Here is a 22,049-nt window from a genome sequence, read left to right on the forward strand (position 1 = left end):
TAATTGACGATCTTTTCTGGTGAAAGGCTAGGTGAGACAAAATTCATAAAATCCAAATAAAAACAGATGAGATTCAACTAAAATGAAAAAAATATTACCGAAAGGACAAACAAAAAGTATCAAACACTACAAAGAAAAGTATAATTTGAGCAACAGGAATCCAACGAAAAACCAGGGATGAACTCTGGTGCTCCAAAAGAGTAGATAGTTAATAGACGGACAATAAAGTAAACGAGAACAACTTTTGATATTTCTTACTTTGGATAGGCACACATTTATTAACCTGATGTTGTACGTACTCCAAATATCTATTCATTTTTAACTGAATCCGTGCAATATTGAGGCAAAAGAACAGTAACAAACAATAAATATCGATCCAGAAAAACCATATGGCTCAAATATTTCACTATGACAGATAAAACGAAATATTTAAAAATATGTGTGTACAGATGAACAAATATTTAATTATACTGTATCAGGGAGTGACTTTGGTACCAATTTACTACTTTTGATTAAAATTATGGTTAAATTAATGGTAAGTATATGTTAAGTTGATATTTTATTGCTTTTGTGTAAGATAAAGTACTTTGGGTAGATACATATAGAGGCGGAGATACCAAAGGAACATGAACTGACAAAGCAATGACAAATAGGAATAAAAAGAAAAGACAAAAACGATCTACAAAATACAGCATATATACCTAAAGTCTTAAGTGCAAAATAGATCCCGCCAAAACCGGGGTGATCTTATGAGCTCCAATCTTAATGTAACTACCCTTTATGTATTCTACAAACAAGATGGATTTAACGCCTGTTTTATTATGCTGTTTCTATATAAACAGTTTTAGTACGGGTTGTAATCTTACATAAGTGCTTTCATGGGATAGATGATAAATTAATCATCAATTTGTTATAATACCACACGTATCTGAAAGGTTTGTCCTCCTGAAACTGTATTGGGGCTGAATATTTAAAAGCACTAAATGTAGTTAAATAATAAATCTATTTCATTTTTAACGACTTTTGAAGGCTGAGTTTGGTATACAAATTTTCTTTGACTGGTTCTTTCCGGATAGTCTGACTATTTAACACCAGAGGGTCATTATGATATATAAATACGCGATCATATCCTGATGGATAGCGCCACTGCTCATATAAGCACTGATGTGGTTAAATTATAAATCTATTTCATTTTTTACGACTTTTAAAGGCTGATTTTTGTATAAAACTTGTCTTTGACTGGTTCTTTCTGTACAGTCTGACTAACACCAGAGGGTCATTAGGATATATAAATACGCTATCATATCCTGGTGGATAGTCTGACTATTTAACACCAGATGGTCATTAGGATATATAAATACGCTATCATATCCTAGTGGATAGTCTGACTATTTAACACCAGAGGGTCATTAGGATATATAAATACGCTATCATATCCTGGTGGATAGTCTAACTATTTAACACCAGAAGGTATTTAGGATATATAAATACGCAATCATATCCTGGTGGATAGTCTAACTATTTAACACCAGACGGTCATTGGGATATATAAATACGCGATCATATCATGGTGGATTATCTAACTATTTAACACCAGAGGGTCATTAGGATATATTAATACGCGATCATATCCTGGTGGATAGTCTGACTATTTTACACCAGAGGGTCATTAGGATATATAAATACGCGATCATATCCTTTTGGATAGTCTGACTATTTAAAACCAGAGGGTTATTGATATATAAATACGCGATCATATCCTGGTGGATAGTCTGACTATTTATAACCAGAGGGTCATTAGGATATATAAATACGCGATCATATCCTGGTGGATATTCTAACTATTTAACACCAGAGGGTCATTAGGATATATAAATACGCGTTCATATCCTGGTGGATAGTCTAACTATTTAACACCAGAGGGTCATTAGGATATATGAATATGCGATCATATCCTGGTGGATAGTCTAACTATTTAACACCAGAGGGTCATTAGGATATATAAATACGCAATCATATCATGGTGGATTGTCTAACACCACAGGGTCATTAGGATATATAAATACGCGTTCATATCCTGGTGGATAGTCTAACTATTTAACACCCGAGGGTCATTAGGATATATAAATATGCGATCATATCCTGGTGGATAGTCTAACTATTTAACACCAGAGGGTCATTAGGATATATAAATACGCTATCATATCCTGGTGGATAGTCTGACTATTTAGCACCAGAGGGTCATTAGGATATATAAATACGCTATCATATCCTGGTGGATAGCACCACTGCTCATATAAGGAGAGTGACATGACCTCTATAGGTAGTGCAATAAATGTATTGTTAGTAGGCAATATATTAACATATCGTCAAAAATACATGTCAACACATGAACTCAAGTTAATATTTTATTTATAAAACTATACAACACATAGTAGAATATTCAAATATATTATTTAGATTAATAAAAAATATTAATAAATAATATGTAGAGCATAGACGAGAGAAACTGAATGTATTAGAATAATAACAATGTGGTTAGCAAATGATGCAGGCACCAGTTAATTATAACCAGAACAGAATTAATTTCGGAAGTTGTCAATGCAGTCAAATTTTATTTTAAAAATCTATAATAAAAAAAATACAGTAATAAAGCTTTGCAGCAAAGGAATTTTTAAGCAAAATACTAATGTATTGAAAGGATTTGCGTCCATGAATTTGATTTAAAAAAATTGATTTGATATATTAGGATATAAAAAGATGAGCATTTACAATTTGATAGAAAAGATATAAAAAATATAATGAAATAGTCATGAATTGAATTATTACATAATCTAACGTTATAAGCTGGACTTATCAACCTTTAATGGTGTGGTACAAGGTATCGCCTGGACACAGTGTCGCGATGTCCATACAAATTATAAGAAGCAGAGATTTTGCTTATTTCTACTCGAATCCCTCGCGATGTCCATACAAATTATAAGAAGCAGAGATTTTGCTTATTTCTACTCCACATTGAATCAAGCTCTTGTCAGCACTTAAGGTAAATGTGTTTGGTGAACGGGTCACAAAATTGTCTATAAAGGATGTGCCATAACAAAAACTGTTGAAATTCTGTGTGTGAGCTCCAATGATGTTCCACCTTCTGCCCTCGCTATATATATATATATATATTTACAAACATGTTTAACACAAGACAAGACAATATGTACAGGAGAAGACAATATGTACAGGACAACCCATAATGATGTAAATTTCACACCCATCCAATCACTCACCCATTTTTACGTATACTCAGACGCACACGACTTTTCAATCATATAGAACTCAGTAATATAAACAATGATTAAGAAAAGACGATTTTGAGTACAATCAGGTCAAACTGAAGAAAAAAATATATATCCTTATATGTTTTATTACAAGGAAAAAAGATAACTCAAACAAGTTTTTCATCTATCGAGTAAACCGTTTTGAAGATTTATTATTTCGAAACACACACACACTCATACAGCTCGAAATAAGCATCATCAGACAAAGTGTAACTACCTTCTATAAAAAGTTTGCTCAGTTAGTTAGGACATAGATCACGCAACATTGCTATATTTATATTTGGACAAATCAGATTCTTGATACCAAGTAGAAGAGTAAATCGATAGTTCGTGTAACGGACGCAATGAATTAATTAGTGCTTAGTGCTTTCAATGCGTTAATCTGGGCAGAAATCGCAAAACCTATTAAATTAGTTCAGCTGACAAGTTATTCCAGTCTCTTAATGTTGCTAGAAGAAAAGAATTGTATGCTTCTGTTCTTGACCTGATAGGTGTCAAGTTTGCATGTCGTCTTAAGTTATAGGGTTGAGATCTCACAAAACATGTTTAACCCCGACGCATTTTTGCGCCTGTCCCAAGTTAGGAGCCTTTGGACTTTGTCAGTCTTGTATGTTTTTTAATTTCAGTTCATTTATATGTTTTGGAGTTTAGTATGACGTCCATTTTCACTGAACTAGTACACAATTTTATTTAGGGGCCAGCTGAGGACCACCACCGGGTGCGGGATTTTCTCGCTGCGTTGAAGACCCATTGATGGCCTTCGGCTGTTGTCTGCTCTTTTGTCGGGTTGTTGTCTCTTTGACATATTCCCCATTTCCATTCTCAATTTTATTAAACAACAACAATCAATAAATCAATTACTAGTAGTCAAAAGAGGTGTTAGTTGGATTCACCATGCACTCACATAAATGAGTAGTTGGGGTATAGTCATATCGTTATATATGAACCATAAGTACAATTTGTTTCATGCATAAAAAACGGTATTTTTCGCATCATTGAGCTTTTGTCTTCATGAATCATATCACATCTCCTAATTTTCATATAATAAACATTTAGCTGGTTTAATGTGTCACTCGGTTACTGTCAGTTTGAAATCTTCCCCACATCTTACTTTGTAAATAATCAAATAAGTAAACGTGATATTTTTTTTTCAAGGGCACACTATGTGCCCTATCCAATCTTTGCTGTTTACTCATTATTTATTTAATATTTCAGTCGAAGCTGTTGTCGATGGTTCATACAGTGTCCATATTTGCTGTTCATTGTTCATAATTCATAAAAAAATTATATTAAAATTGGAGCTGTTCTGTCAGAAGAAGAATACGGACAGAGATGCTGTTCATAGTTCATAATTTATATATTTTTTGAGTTGAAGCTGTTCGATCAGGGGAAGAATACTGACAGAGGTGCTGTTCATAATTCATAATATTTATAATATTTAAGTTGAAGCTGTTCCATCAAAAGAGGAATACGGCCAGAGGTGCTGTTCATAGTTCTAATTTATATAGAATTTAAGTTCAAGCTGTTCGGTCAGGTGAAGAATACGGACATAGGTGCTGTTCATAATTCATAATATTTATGAAATTTAAGTCAAAGCTTTTCTGTCAGAAGAAGAATTCGGACAGAAGTGCTGTTCATAGTTCATAATTTATAAAATATTTAAGTTGAAGCTGTTCGATCAGGTGAAGAATACGGACAGAAATGTTGTTCATAGATCATAATTTATATAATATTCAAGTTCAAGCTGTTCGATCAGGTGAAGAATACGGACAGAAGTGCTGTTCATAGATCATAATTTATATAATATTCAAGTTCAAGCTCTCCGGTCAGGTGAAGAATACGGACAGAGGTGCTGTTCATAGTTCATAATTTATATAATATTCAAGTTCAAGCTGTTCGGTCAGGTGAAGAATACGGACAGAGATGCTGTTCATAGATCATAATTTATATAATATTCAAGTTGAAGCTTTTCGGTCAGGTGAAGAATACGGACAGAGGTGCTGTTCATAGTTCATAATTTATATACTATTTAAGTTGAAGCTTTTCGGTCAGGTGAAGAATACACAGAGGTGCTGTTCATAGTTCATAATTAATTTTCTATTTAAGTTGAAGGTGTTCGGTCAAGTGAAAAATACGGACAGATTTTTGTCACTAATACGATGTAAAAGAGTATGCTTCTTCCTCGTGATACATGAGAGAAAGTCAGGGAGTATTGTCAAAGTAAAGGGGAGATTTGTTACAGATTGGAAACCCCAATGAAGATTATCGTGTCAACAAAATGCTTGAAAATGTCATAAACAGTAACTAATTATTTCCCTTGTTATTAATTATATTACAAGGATCACACACGGATAAACATACAGATCCTGTATCGAATCTTTGCTTACAATGATCTGACAACACCCTTTTACTTCCTGTTCATGAAATTGTTATATCAGCCATAGCCAATGAAATTGCAGCCTTTAAAGTTTACCTTTAATTCAAACATTCAAAAAATCGTGTAAATATTTATTAAGAGCTGTACAATTGTCCAAGAGATGAAAGTTGAATGCAAAAGGCACAAACTTATCATGAATTACTACACAAAGAACATAATCTTTTTATTTCTGCTCCTTTTGATAGATTGATTGGTATTTGCCAAACGTTCAAGAGCAAATATTTCCTGCATATTCAGAACACAGAACGATAAAAATGAGATATAAAAACTGTTTGCATAAAAAAAGTAACTGGCAGAATATCTCTTGTTTATACTGTTATTACCTTCACAGATTTGAGCTTTAAGCTGTTGAGAGAATTTTAGTTAAAACATGAATCAATTACTCTAACAACAAATAATCATCAAATGCATCCAATCTATTACCGTGGTTACTAGAGATGAGTACTTGTACCTTTTTTTTTCTGCCAAAAAGACAATTATTCTGAATGAATGAAATCTTTACACGTTGTATTGCTTCAGTCGATTATTTGGGATAGATGCTTCATCTCATTAAATCTAGAACACGATTCCAGTCATTGGCAGAACTTGTATATACATAATATATATTCTCCCTTTTCAGTGAAAAATGGAGATGGATGGTACATGGGGGCCAAATATGTAAACGGAAAATGGCAGATGGATCTTCGATGTTTTACAAGAATTTCCTAAATACGTTCAAGAAGCATTTAAGACCTACAATGGACAAAACATTCTCACCGGGCGCAAACAGTATTACGAATTACGCTAACATATTTTACGACGTCACGTAAAATGGCGATGAAACCTACAACTGGGGTTCCTTTTCACTTAGGGACAAAAGTCATTTAGGAACGATCTGTGAAATACACAAATGCTAAATATAAGATAAATAAAACTCAACCGTGACCCTTATGCTTATAGCTTATTCTTTAAACAAAGCCGGCCGATTTAAGGAAATTATGTTAGACTTATTTTTCTTTTTATTTTAACTACATGTGTTGCAGGATCTGCTTACCCTTCTGGAGCACCTGAGCTCACCCCAAGTTTTTAGAATTTTATCTGTGACGTCACTTTTATGGCGTTGATACAGTCGTGTGACGGACAGTTCGTGGTTCTGTTGTGCTGTTTTTGTGTGCTGTCCTAGGTTGTTTTATGTGTTTGTTTTTATTCTGTGGTTAGCATGTCGAAATGTACAATTGTATTGTTTATTTGTGTATTTCTCTGTCCTGAATGTTCTTGCATTTATTTGTACTGTATTCCTGTCATGTAATGTTGACATTTTAGGTGTATATTTAACATTGCCATAAAAGCGCGAGGTTTGGCTAGCCACAAAACCAGGTTCAACCCACCATTTTTTTCTTAAAATGTCCTGTACCAAGTCAGGAAAATGGCAGTTGTTATCTTATAGTTCGTTTCTCCGTGTGTTGCATTGTCGTTTGTTTTTTGTTGCACTTCAGTGTTTTTGTTGTTTCGTTGTTTTCCTCTAATGGTTGATGTGTTTCCCTCGGTTTTAGTTTGTAACCCGGATCAGTTTTCCCTAATCAATTTATGACCTTTGAACAGAGATATACTACTGTTGCCTTTATTCAGGCATTCTTTGTTTTTTCAAACAATTTTTTTTCAGCCCAAAAGATTTGATCAAATTTTCACCTCATATGGTTCACCTTTTTTCGTATTCAATTCAGTATGTCAGAGTATATGTTAAGCATTTACATGTTAAGTTGATGTTGATTTATACAGAATATGCATGCATATATCATTTATGACTGAAAGGTTGTTTTGGCATAATAAAGACATTAATAATCAAGTATTGAAATATTCAGTAAAAATTATAAAAAGTGATGTTAATATTTTCAAAATATGTTTCTTGAAGCACATGGCACTTATATGATTTTGGTATCCAGTACAGTGAAGGATGATCAATGTCTTCATCTTTGGTCGAATTTCCGAAGGAACATAGTAAATGGAAGTTTCGTGGGAGTATAGTTGATTTCCAAAGTGAACTGTCAATACCTTATTCTGTTATCAAACAGTTTTTGCAGTGTGAAGAACACACACATCAATGTTGTTCTGTGATTCAGCTGCAATGCAACACCATGATTGTCATGGAAAACAGATTGATACTGAGCTGCGTTTCGGTGATCGATAGGTGAAGCATTAGAATTCAAAGACCGATTAAGTTTTTTTTTAATTCTAATTTATATCAACGGTCTCACAGCCTCATTGGCATTTCTATAGCTGTTTACCATAACCTCTTTCCCAGTAACAATCCAGATATCAGTTCGTTCAAATCGTTGCGGAACTACATGTACTTCTCTTTATTTATTGTTCAAAATGTTATCATGCTAAATGTTCATGCATTATGTACCACTGCACATTAGGGAGACATGTCAAGATCCCCATTTAATCTGTGTAAAATTTAAAATGATGTTGCAACAGCGCAATATTTACTAGGAATGAATATAGATGTACAATTTGACTTATAATGCAAATTTATATTTAAAAATGTAGCTTTGAAAATTTCCTAAAAGTATGCAACAAAGGAAACTTCAACAAGACTCCCTAATAAGCATTATAATGGGTTGGTTATGGTATAGTTTATATAATAATGGGTTGGTTATGGTATAGTTTATATAATAATGGGTTGGTTAGGGTATAGTTTATATAATAATGGGTTGGTTATGGTGTAGTTTATATAATAATGGGTAGGTTATGGTATAGTTTATATAATAATGGGTTGGTTAGGGTATAGTTTATATAATAATGGGTTGGTTATGGTATAGTTTATGTAATAATGGGTTGGTTATGGTATAGTTTATATAATAATGGGTTGGTTAGGGTATAGTTTATATAATAATGGGTTGGTTAGGGTATAGTTTATATAATAATGGGTTGGTTAGGGTATAGTTTATATAATAATGGGTTGGTTATGGTATAGTTTATATAATAATGGGTAGGTTATGGTATAGTTTATACAATAATGGGTTGGTTATGGTATAGTTTATGTAATAATGGGTTGGTTATGGTATAGTTTATGTAATAATGGGTTGGTTATGGTATAGTTTATATAATAATGGGTTGGTTAGGGTATAGTTTATATAATAATGGGTTGGTTAGGGTATAGTTTATATAATAATGGGTTGGTTATGGTATAGTTTATGTAATAATGGGTTGGTTATGGTATAGTTTATATAATAATGGGTTGGTTAGGGTATAGTTTATATAATAATGGGTTGGTTAGGGTATAGTTTATATAATAATGGGTTGGTTAGGGTATAGTTTATATAATAATGGGTTGGTTATGGTATAGTTTATATAATAATGGGTAGGTTATGGTATAGTTTATACAATAATGGGTTGGTTATGGTATAGTTTAGATAATAATGGGTTGGTTATGGTGTAGTTTATATATTAATGGGTTGGTTATGGTATAGTTTATATAATAATGGGTTGGTTAGGGTATAGTTTATATATTAATGGGTTGGTTAGGGTATAGTTTATGTAATAATGGGTTGGTTAGGGTGTAGTTTATATAATAATGGGTTGGTTATGGTATAGTTTATATAATAATGGGTTGGTTGTGGTATAGTTTATATAATAATGGGTTGGTTATGGTATAGTTTATATAATAATAGGTTGGTTATGGTATAGTTTATATAATAATGGGTTGGTTATGGTATAGTTTATGTAATAATTGGTTGGTTATGGTATAGTTTATATAATAATGGGTTGGTTATGGTATAGTTTATATAACAATGGGTTGGTTATGGTATAGTTTATATAACAATGGGTTGGTTATGGTATAGTTTATATATTAATGGGTTGGTTATGGTATAGTTTATGTAATAATGGGTTGGTTAGGGTGTAGTTTATATAATAATGGGTTGGTTATGGTATAGTTTATATAATAATGGGTTGGTTAGGGTATAGTTTATGTAATAATGGGTTGGTTATGGTATAGTTTATATAATAATGGGTAGGTTATGGTATAGTTTATACAATAATGGGTTGGTTATGGTATAGTTTAGATAATAATGGGTTGGTTATGGTATAGTTTAGATAATAATGGGTTGGTTATGGTATAGTTTATGTAATAATGGGTTGGTTATGGTATAGTTTATATATTAATGGGTTGGTTAGGGTATAGTTTATATAATAATGGGTTGGTTATGGTATAGTTTATATAATAATGGGTTGGTTAGGGTATAGTTTATGTAATAATGGGTTGGTTATGGTGTAGTTTATATATTAATGGGTTGGTTAGGGTATAGTTTATATAATAATGGGTTGGTTATGGTATAGTTTATATAATAATGGGTTGGTTATGGTATAGTTTATGTAATAATGGGTTGGTTATGGTATAGTTTATATATTAATGGGTTGGTTAGGGTATAGTTTATATAATAATGGGTTGGTTATGGTATAGTTTATATAATAATGGGTTGGTTAGGGTATAGTTTATGTAATAATGGGTTGGTTATGGTATAGTTTATATAATAATGGGTAGGTTATGGTATAGTTTATACAATAATGGGTTGGTTATGGTATAGTTTAGATAATAATGGGTTGGTTATGGTGTAGTTTATATATTAATGGGTTGGTTAGGGTATAGTTTATGTAATAATGGGTTGGTTATGGTGTAGTTTATATATTAATGGGTTGGTTAGGGTATAGTTTATATAATAATGGGTTGGTTATGGTATAGTTTATATAATAATGGGTTGGTTATGGTATAGTTTATGTAATAATGGGTTGGTTATGGTATAGTTTATATAATAATGGGTTGGTTAGGGTATAGTTTATATAATAATGGGTTGGTTATGGTATAGTTTATATAATAATGGGTTGGTTATGGTATAGTTTATGTAATAATGGGTTGGTTATGGTGTAGTTTATATATTAATGGGTTGGTTAGGGTATAGTTTATATAATAATGGGTTGGTTATGGTATAGTTTATATAATAATGGGTTGGTTAGGGTATAGTTTATATAATAATGGGTTGGTTAGGGTATAGTTTATATAATAATGGGTTGGTTATGGTATAGTTTATGTAATAATGGGTTGGTTATGGTATAGTTTATATAACAATGGGTTGGTTATGGTATAGTTTATGTAATAATGGGTTGGTTAGGGTATAGTTTATATAATAATGGGTTGGTTGTGGTATAGTTTATGTAATAATGGGTTGGTTAGGGTATAGTTTATATAATAATGGGTTGGTTATGGTATAGTTTATATAATAATGGGTTGGTTATGGTATAGTTTAGATAATAATGGGTTGGTTATGGTGTAGTTTATATATTAATGGGTTGGTTAGGGTATAGTTTATGTAATAATGGGTTGGTTGTGGTATAGTTTATATAATAATGGGTTGGTTATGGTATAGTTTATATATTAATGGGTTGGTTAGGGTATAGTTTATGTAATAATGGGTTGGTTATGGTGTAGTTTATATATTAATGGGTTGGTTAGGGTATAGTTTATATAATAATGGGTTGGTTATGGTATAGTTTATATAATAATTGGTTGGTTATGGTATAGTTTATGTAATAATGGGTTGGTTATGGTATAGTTTATATAATAATGGGTTGGTTATGGTATAGTTTATATAATAATGGGTTAGTTATGGTATAGTTTATATAATAATGGGTTGGTTAGGGTATAGTTTATGTAATAATGGGTTGGTTAGGGTGTAGTTTATATAATAATGGGTTGGTTATGGTATAGTTTATATAATAATGGGTTGGTTATGGTATAGTTTATATAATAATGGGTTGGTTGTGGTATAGTTTATATAATAATGGGTTGGTTATGGTATAGTTTATATAATAATAGGTTGGTTATGGTATAGTTTATATAATAATGGGTTGGTTATGGTATAGTTTATGTAATAATTGGTTGGTTATGGTATAGTTTATATAATAATGGGTTGGTTATGGTATAGTTTATATAATAATGGGTTGGTTATGGTATAGTTTATATAACAATGGGTTGGTTATGGTATAGTTTATGTAATAATTGGTTGGTTATGGTATAGTTTATATAATAATGGGTTGGTTATGGTATAGTTTATATAACAATGGGTTGGTTATGGTATAGTTTATATAATAATGGGTTGGTTATGGTGTAGTTTATATATTAATGGGTTGGTTAGGGTATAGTTTATATAATAATGGGTTGGTTATGGTATAGTTTATATAATAATGGGTTGGTTATGGTATAGTTTATGTAATAATGGGTTGGTTATGGTATAGTTTATATAATAATGGGTTGGTTAGGGTATAGTTTATATATTAATGGGTTGGTTATGGTATAGTTTATATAATAATGGGTTGGTTATGGTATAGTTTATATAATAATGGGTTGGTTATGGTATAGTTTATATAATAATGGGTTGGTTAGGGTATAGTTTATATAATAATGGGTTGGTTAGGGTATAGTTTATATATTAATGGGTTGGTTATGGTATAGTTTATATAATAATGGGTTGGTTAGGGTATAGTTTATATAATAATGGGTTGGTTAGGGTATAGTTTATATATTAATGGGTTGGTTAGGGTATAGTTTATATAATAATGGGTTGGTTAGGGTATAGTTTATGTAATAATGGGTTGGTTATGGTATAGTTTATATAATAATGGGTTGGTTATGGTATAGTTTATATAATAATGGGTTGGTTAGGGTGTAGTTTATATAATAATGGGTTGGTTATGGTATAGTTTATATAATAATGGGTTGGTTAGGGTATAGTTTATATAATAATGGGTTGGTTAGGGTATAGTTTATATATTAATGGGTTGGTTATGGTATAGTTTATGAAGCGAAGTATAACCACTATAGAATTAAACACAACAGATATAAAAATACAAATGAAATATTCATGCATTATATCTTCTGACATCAGACTCGGACTTCTCTTGAACTGAATTTTAATGTGCGTATTGTTATGCGTTCACTTTTCTACATTGGCTAGAGGTATAGGGGGAGGGTTGAAATCTCATAAACATGTTTAACCCCGCCGCATTTTTGCGCCTGTCCCAAGTCAGGAGCCTCTAGCCTTTGTTAGTCTTGTATTATTTTTAATTTTAGTTTCTTGTGTACAATTTGGAGTTTAGTATGGCGTTCATTATCACTGAACTAGTATATATATTTGTTTAGGGGCCAGCTGAAGGACGCCTCCGGGTGCGGGAATTTCTCGCTGCATTGAAGACCTGTTGGTGACCTTCTGCTGTTGTCTGTTCTATGGTCGGGTTGTTGTCTCTTTGACACATTCCCCATTTCCATTCTCAATTTTATTATAAAGTTACATATTGAGTAAATATAAATGACCTATGGGCCATGAAAATGAGGCCAAGATTGAATGATATTGTACAAGGTATCACCTGGACAAAGTGTAGACTTTATATCGCGATGTCCATACAAATCATAGGAGCCTGATATCTTTCCATTATGTATTCCACACTGAATCAAGGACTTTGCAGCGTTTAAAGCAACAGTGTTTGGTGCACGGGTCATAAAGTTACCAATAAAGGATATACCATAACTACGACTGTTATAGTAATAATTCTTTGTGTGAGCTCCGATTCGGTCCCAACCTCTTCCCACGTATATTTTGCCATCTTCTCCAATCAAAAAGCTGTATCCAATATCATCATATCCTGTTAAAATGATAAAAATATTTGAATAAGATCGGACTGCATGATCTGATTTTGTTTTACGGATTTGTTAAAACAGATAACTTACTTAGTCAAAGTATACGTAACTGGGCGGTACTTCCATTTTTTATCGGACTTTGTATGCATTTATAACTCTTTTAACTGAATCTGACTTGACAAAATAATATGTTTATGTATATGTAGCATTTAAGTGTCAACACTTATTAAGGCACTAAACGTAATAAAATTAAAAAAAAAAACAGAAAAAAAGGCAATTTTAAACTTAAAATTGTGAGCAATCGAAATCCCGTCTACATAGTTTTGTCTAAAAATTATTTGTTATTGCAATGAATTTAAAGAAAAAAAATTATTTGGTTTTTAACAATAAGTCGCTTTATTGCACATCTGCTGTTTAAACAATTACTCAGATTACAGCATTGCTATGAGTTACTTAGAGTGCATTTCTTTCTAGCACAAACGATGCAAACGACTAAGCGCCCACATGTTTTGATCATTTGTTTCTAACATACGTTTGCAAAGTTTACATAAACTTTGACAAACTATGCACTCGCTAAAAATGCGTCTGCAGTTTGTCGTTTGTCGTTTGTTAGTACAAACGCTACATTTGTTTCTAACTTCAACCTTTAAAATATTAAAATCAATCGGGTCCAGGACCAATCCAGTATATCTTATTATAATCCTTCGTAATTCATCCATTTTCTATGTGCATATATAGAGTAATTTAGAGCTGGTATAACTCTGCGAATGATACATTTTTTTTCTTGTGGAATAAATTTTTCATAATTCATACTTACATGCCTGTAGTATTAGACTTATGTGTGTATTTTAAGAATAGAAATTCATATCTGGTATGTGTTTTTATTACCAGTATTACAAAGAGGTGTTTCGGTTATGGTCATGTAGTCCTAGGCCTATCCTCGTCAAGTATCCCTTATATTTTACCTTTCTTGTAATATTTTAGAATGGTTCGAACATGATTTCACTTATGGGGATACATCTGTTTACCAACAACACGTGCATGCATTATTGAAAGTTCAAAACAGGGTCAGAAAACACGGATTAAACGATGCATTTGTTTCTTCTTTTGTAGCGTTTAGCAAACGATAACAAACGCCACACAACGTTTACAAAATTTTGGTTAGAAAGAAACGCACTCTAAATTTCAAAGGAAAAATTGCAAGAAAAAGTAATTAGATGTTAGTAATAATTTTTTCATTCTTTTTAAAGTACAGTGTATAAGTATACAATTCAAAGGTAAAGATTATATGTTAACGGAACATCATCTTGCTCTCCGAATTTCGGCTCGCTTTGCAATGTTTATTTTGATCGTTGACACAATTACTTGAATTGTTGTGCCGGATTGGTAAACATGTTCATCATTTATGTACATACCTTAACATTTACATATATTTTTTAACATTTTTTGACTTAAGTTTTTGTGTCTTTTTTTCCATCAGATGCTATCTGTATATATATTCTTGTTTAAATATGTCATAAACATTTACCTGATTTGTCTTATTTTTTGAAATGCAATTACATTAATTTTGTACATAAGTGAATAAAATAAATGTAAAGAGACAAGTAATATTATTCAAGGAGTTGTCTTGTATTTTATATCCCACCACAAAATTTTTAGTTTATTATATGTTTATCAATATGAAATTTATTTATTGGAATACACATCTTATTCCTAAAATCTTTTTAAAAAAGTGCATTATATGAAATTATGTTGATGAGTTTTCTCTGAACCAGTACACATTTTAATTAAGGGGCCAGTTGAAACCTGCCTCCGGGTGCGGGATTTTTTCGCTGTGTTGATGGCCTTGGGCTGTTTTCTGCACTTTGGTAGGGTTGTTATCTCTATGACACACCCCCGTTTCCATTCTCAATTTTATTTTTGCAATATTGTTTTCCAATGATTTGGTATACTCTTTCTTATTTGTTTAATTTCAGCAATCTAATTTGTCTAACACTTTAATTTACTCTAGATTTATTCTTATGTGATTTTACTTTTATCATCAATTATGTCATTCATATACATTATATTTTCTTTTATCTAATGATTAAAGATTAGACTGTGCCCATTTTTTCTTAATTTATGTGTTGCCTCATATTATTTGTCGTGTAAATGTAAAAGTTTGACCGCGTCCATATCTTACCATGTTTTAAATATTTCAAATTAAAAATAAAGGAATTGTTTTTGGTAATTATTGTATTTTAGGCTATCCAGATTCGTGTGAATATTCACAAGATTTAGTCCGTACTGGTTCAAGTAAAATATTGATTACATGTTGTAAGTAGAAATCAATAAGTATCGATATGTTAACCAAAAAAGAACGGACAAAATAAATGTAAGATGCAAATTCTTACACGTATGTATCATGTTTTTTGCATACACAACTAAACTTTAAACGATTTATACAGCAAAAACGAATCTGGAAACCCCCTTATAATTTAATTTATTAAAAAATGAACGGATAACAGCAAGAACATAATACTGTAAATTCAGAAATTATTGCGTGCATTTATTATTGCGATTTTTAAAGATTGGACACAAATGCGAGATTTATCATAATTGCAATTCCAGGAAATCTGCATACAGATATATGTATCTGATATAAGAATGCAAGTTCTTATTATTGCGATACTCAATCAGTCCCATTATTCTCAATACTAAAAACCTCGCAATAATTTCTGAATTTTACAGTATTTGATCTGATTGTATTTCGAGATATATAGATGCTATCAATTGAATACTATCGACTTTTCAAACTGCATACAAAATTTCACCTGATCCGACATACCACTCAATTACGTATACATGTAACAGCCACTATGTTCCGTCAGTTACTTTGTTCCGGCGGATCTTTTCAACTAGTTATTTCGTTCCGATGGAACTTTCCAACTAGTTGTTTTATTCCGAGTGCAGTCGAAAAGTTCCGGAAAAAGGAACTTATCAACTAGCCACAAAGTTCCTCTTTGGCAAATAAGTCAAAACCGGAACTAACAAACTAGCCCAAAAGTTCCAACGGAACTTATCAACCAGTCACAAAGTTCCATTTGGAGAATTGATGCAAAGAACCACATGATGAGGGGGGTATTCTTCCCTCTCTTGAGGATACTATGAATACTAAATTTGCATGATAATGCAACTTATTCCGTTTTATGTGAGCTATGAAATACAACTTAAATTTTGCATATTTGTCCCCAAAGAAACCCCTTTCAGTGCGTTGGGTATTCTTGTAAATTAATGATTTGCTCTTATATATACTGATACTCATTATTCCCCCTCTTTCTACAAAAAGGACGAAATATGGTATATTCAGTATCTTGGTTTCCCTTTGAAAGGTTCAAATATAATATGTTGCGCTTTTACTTTGCATCAATTCTCCAAATGGAACTTTCTGCCTGGTTGATAAGATCCGTTGGAACTTTTGGGCTAGTTTGTTTGTTCCGGTTTTGACTAATTTGGCAAAAAGGAACTTTCTAACTAGTTGATATGTTCCGTTGGAACTTTTCAACTAGTCACTTTGTTCCGGTGGAACTTTTAAACCAGAGGAAGAACAAAGTAACTAGTTAATAAGTTCCTCCGGAACTTTTCGGCTAGTTAGTTCTTTCCGCCCGGAACTTTCCAACGTAGGAACAAAAGAGCATTTACATACATGGTATACTGTGCCTAAATACACAAGTCTTCATAAATTGTTTGTTGTGAACCAACTTTCCATTCATTAATCATTTATGGAATCCGATATATTTTATAATATTGTCGTACGAATATAATCTGAATAGTCTGCAAAACATAAATGCTTTTGACGCAGCAAAAAGGTATTTCTTTTTTCTTTTTCTGATATTTTTTTTTACCAAATTAAAACATTAGAGGGAATAAATCAAAGAGTAGTTTGCCTGTATCAGTCAGAAAACAAACAAATATGGTAAAGAAAAAAGGAGCATAGCATGAAATCGGAACAGCCGAATATCAAAATGTTTTTATTGTAAGCAAATACTGAATCCATACACAACCAGAGTATACAAAATAGCTTTAGATAGTTCGTTATAAAATAATGCCGTCATATCTTGTTCTGTCCATACAAATGAGAAATTTAAAAAACAAAAGAACCCTTTCCTTTAAAAATTATACTATGTGCTTATAAGAAACAAAATATTTAATTTATTGGATTTTAATGTTTTCCCATGTTCTCGAGTCATACAATAACATTTTTTTTTTTAGAAAATGAGTTTACAAACTTCAAAACATCAAGAAATTTCTGGTATTAGATTTAATAAATCTTACCTCTCGTATCCATGTGATAGTTTTGTATTTGTGTCATTCGTGTGATGCAAGCAGACGACGATGTACATGGATTGCCATCGGTGTGATGTATATATATGTTGGGTACGGGTACACTTATCACAGAAGAGCTACGTGCTGGTCTGGCTCCCCAGGTATCACGGGAGATAATCGTTATAGTGGTACAAGCATTACCTAAATTAAAATCAAATGGCAAATAATCAATATCTTTTTTGTATTTCTACTCTGGTTATTTTTGTTAAAAGAATATATGCGATCACCACTTTTACATAGATTAATATTTGGGAAAATATATTTATTATGAATAGTCGTAAATATTAGACTGTCGATGTATGTACGTTTTATTTAATATTTATTACATTAGTTGCAATGAATTACCGTGATTTCCAAGTGAATTAAAAACCGATAATTTCACATGTGAAATAAACTCGGTTGTTTCACTCCTCTGACGTCATACAACAATAGGTGTTGTCAAGACGTTGTCGATGACGTCGTATCAAAGCAACTTGTAAATGCGTAGAAAAAGATATAGTTCCTTACATTTTCTACTTTAATTCCATTTAAAAGCCCATTGCCAATGTAATAAAAAAAATAACTAATCAAAGAATTCAAATATCGAAAAATATTCAACTCGTGACCGACCAACACTGATAATAAACTCATGCGCTACGATATTTGAATTCTTCGATTAGTTATTCTATAAGTAAACCGTCTTTGTCGTATGTATATATATTTAGTAAGTGTTACGTCGCTCCATAATTACCTTACATTACGAAAATCAAACGAGAAATGAATACATGTTGTTATGTTAAAGAACATTAAACACTAAGCAATATGTACAGACATCCACTTATAGAGGTCCTTGGTGGGATATGGTTACATTTTTACATGATATTATTACGAACAGATAAAAATGTGTACATAAGTTGTTGTTTTTTGGGTTACTATAACAATTAGGAGATGTGTTATGATTGTCATTGAGAATATCCACCAATGTTCAAATGAAATGGATGAATTCAGTAATAGGCAACCGTACGGCCTTCAACAATGAGAAAACCCATACAGTATAGTCGGCTATAAAAGGCCCTGACATGACAAATATGAAACAATTCAATTGTGAAAACTAACGGCCTAATTAATAACAAAACAATTTACAAAAAACAAATATGACAGACATGAACTAACGACAACCACTGAACTACAGGCTCTTCACTTGGGATAGGCACATACATCATGTGGCGGGGTTAAACATGTTTGTGAGCACTCAACCATACCCCTAACCTGGGACAGTGTTGTAACAGCATAACATAAGAACAAACTATAAAAATCAGTTGAAAAAGGTTTAACTCATCAGATCGATACAAACAAAAACATCAAACAAAACCACAGACAGGACGTGGCAGGGTTTATATCCATCCCTCATCCCTATAACAACACAAAAAGACACCAAGTACAGATTTGAGAGTACTCGCAGTTACTGACAGCTAGTTCAAAGCCAATAACAACTATTAAAAAAAATCATGTATCTAAGACTAAAATATCAATCAGGACACATCCAATATCCAATGAATTTAGTGTATAGACGTCATTAACAGTCAGAGAAAAACATGACCTTGTGCAATGCCAAAATAAAGGTATCGACAGATTGCAGTACCGTGAAAGTACATATGTGCAATATTTAGTATGGTTTTAATTTACTGATAACAAAATCAATATTTTTACCAATAAAAACAATATTCAAATATCAAACTAACGCCACTCTTAGAGACCTTTACTGTATTATTGGCTGCTATTGTTAATAGGTGGAGGAAGCCGGTGAATCCGTTGGAAACCACTGATGTGCAAGGAAACAACTGGTAATCCTTTTCAATTAATATCGCAATCGAACATGCTTCTGCAAGAGCGTTGTTCAAACTCACAACCTCACAGTTGTCAGGCTATTGATTACTGTTCAAACTCACAACCTCACAGTTGTCAGGCTATTGATTACTGTTCAAACTCACAACATCACAGTTGTCAGGCTATTAATTCTGTTCAAACTCACAACCTCACAGTTGTCAGGCTATTGATTACTGTTCAAACTCACAACCTCACAGTTGTCAGGCTATTGATTACTGTTCAAACTCACAACCTCACAGCTGTCAGGCTATTGATTACTGTTCAAACTCACAACCTCACAGTTGTCAGGCTATTGATTACTGTTCAAACTCACAACCTCACAGTTGTCAGGCTATTAATTACTGTTCAAACTCACAACCTCACAGTTGTCAGGCTATTGATTACTGTTCAAACTCACAACCTCACAGTTGTCAGGCTATTAATTACTGTTGGTGAACAACCTCACAGTTGGCAGGCTATTAATTACTGTTGGTGAACAACCTCACAGTTGTCAGGCTATTGATTACTGTTCAAACTCACAACCTCACAGTTGGCAGGCTATTGATTACTGTTGGTGAACAACCTCACAGTTGGCAGGCTATTGATTACTGTTGGTGAACAACCTCACAGTTGGCAGGCTATTGATTACTGTTGGTGAACAACCTCACAGTTGGCAGGCTATTGATTACTGTTGGTGAACAACCTCACAGTTGGCAGGCTATTGATTACTGTTGGTGAACAACCTCACAGTTGGCAGGCTATTGATTACTGTTGGTGAACAACCTCACAGTTGGCAGGCTATTGATTACTGTTGGTGAACAACCTCACAGTTGGCAGGCTATTGATTACTGTTGGTGAACAACCTCACAGTTGTCAGGCTATTGATTACTGTTGGTGAACAACCTCACAGTTGTCAGGCTATTAATTACTGTTGGTGAACAACCTCACAGTTGTCAGGCTATTGATTACTGTTGGTGAACAACCTCACAGTTGGCAGGCTATTAATTACTGTTGGTGAACAACCTCACACTCAGAGTCACAGTTGGCAGGCTATTAATTACTGTTGGTGAACAACCTCACAGTTGGCAGGCTATTGATTACTGTTGGTGAACAACCTCACAGTTGGCAGGCTATTGATTACTGTTGGTGAACAACCTCACAGTTGGCAGGCTATTAATTACTGTTGGTGAACAACCTCACAGTTGGCAGGCTATTGATTACTGTTGGTGAACAACCTCACAGTTGGCAGGCTATTGATTACTGTTGGTGAACAACCTCACAGTTGTCAGGCTATTGATTACTGTTGGTGAACAACCTCACAGTTGTCAGGCTATTAATCACAACCTCACAGTTGTCAGGCTATTAATCACAGCCTCACAGTTGGCAGGCTATTAATCACAACCTCACAGTTGGCAGGCTATTAATCACAACCTCACAGTTGGCAGGCTATTAATCACAACCTCACAGTTGGCAGGCTATTAACCACAACCTCACAGTTGGCAGGCTATTAATCACAACCTCACAGTTGGCAGGCTATTGATTACTGTTGGTGAACTTTTACCCAAGGCAACAAAGATCCTGGATTCAATTAAAACAATTATAAATAAATGATACCCTATCATATTCCTTATACAAGCTAAAATGATGTACGCTGCTACAGAAATTGTGCCTTTTTACACTCTTAATAGTCTTATATCGGTCATTGAACCTCTAAATAGATTCCATACAGCAATGTTGTAACCAGTGGAGGATAACATGATATATGTAAATTGAACAATTATTGCAATAGTTTCACATCCGTTATTATTGTATCATTAAGTGAAATATTAATAAAGAGGATACTATGATACTGTTGATAACACTAAATAGCCGATTAAAATTCAGCTTCAACCCTACCTTGATCTCCATCACTGTCACCTTTACTACGTGTTCTAAAACACATGTTTACGCAGCTTGGATATATTACAACAAAGACTGTTGTCAATAAAAGTAGATGCATGTTGGTAAGTGTCAAATCAATCCGAGATATCAGGTAAAGCCACAACAGAACTTTGAACACACAAAACGTGTTCAGAACGTTTGATATAAACATCCGTAATCATGCACCGCCTTTTAAACTCATTGATGCACATATTTATATTTGATAATAATTTTATGTGATATTTGGTCAGCCAATAATCGTGCACGGTTTTGATAAGTGAGTCCTGTATAAATTCCCCTTTTAATTTTACGAAGGATTATTTTGTTTTCAACCATAAAAAAATACCCGTTAAAGTAATCTTTTAATACAAAACTAGTACAAACGAAGCGTAAAAGTGTAAACATTTTTTGGGTTTTTAAATAAATGACATAAATTGTATATCATTGATAAATCGGTGTGCTATCCCATAAAATACAAATT

General features: G+C 32.6%; 1 protein-coding gene across 1 annotated transcript; it reads right to left on the reverse strand.

Annotated features, from left to right (window-relative positions):
* Positions 1-12,968: 12,968 nt before the first annotated feature.
* On the reverse strand, positions 12,969-21,753 carry LOC127723029 (peptidoglycan-recognition protein SC2-like). The gene is made up of 3 exons (XM_052229440.1): positions 21,545-21,753; positions 17,753-17,944; positions 12,969-13,443 (listed from the first exon to the last, which is right to left on the reverse strand). The coding sequence occupies exons 1-3, from the start codon at positions 21,738-21,740 to the stop codon at positions 13,115-13,117; spliced, it is 717 nt and encodes a 238-aa protein (XP_052085400.1). The 5' UTR covers positions 21,741-21,753; the 3' UTR covers positions 12,969-13,114.
* Positions 21,754-22,049: the final 296 nt, after the last annotated feature.

This window comes from Mytilus californianus, unplaced genomic scaffold (assembly GCF_021869535.1).
Source record: "Mytilus californianus isolate M0D057914Y unplaced genomic scaffold, xbMytCali1.0.p SCAF_13, whole genome shotgun sequence".
Lineage (NCBI taxonomy): Eukaryota > Metazoa > Mollusca > Bivalvia > Mytilida > Mytilidae > Mytilus > Mytilus californianus.

Excerpts from the sequence above, each read along its gene's own strand:
- LOC127723029 (XM_052229440.1), bottom strand. The coding sequence starts at position 21,740 with ATGTTTATATCAAACGTTCTGAACACGTTTTGTGTGTTCAAAGTTCTG. Across the intron at positions 17,945-21,544 it reads TGACAGTGATGGAGATCAAG|GTAATGCTTGTACCACTATA; the intron begins GTAGGGTTGAAG and ends ATTTTAATTTAG. Across the intron at positions 13,444-17,752 it reads CTATCACATGGATACGAGAG|GATATGATGATATTGGATAC; the intron begins GTAAGATTTATT and ends TCATTTTAACAG.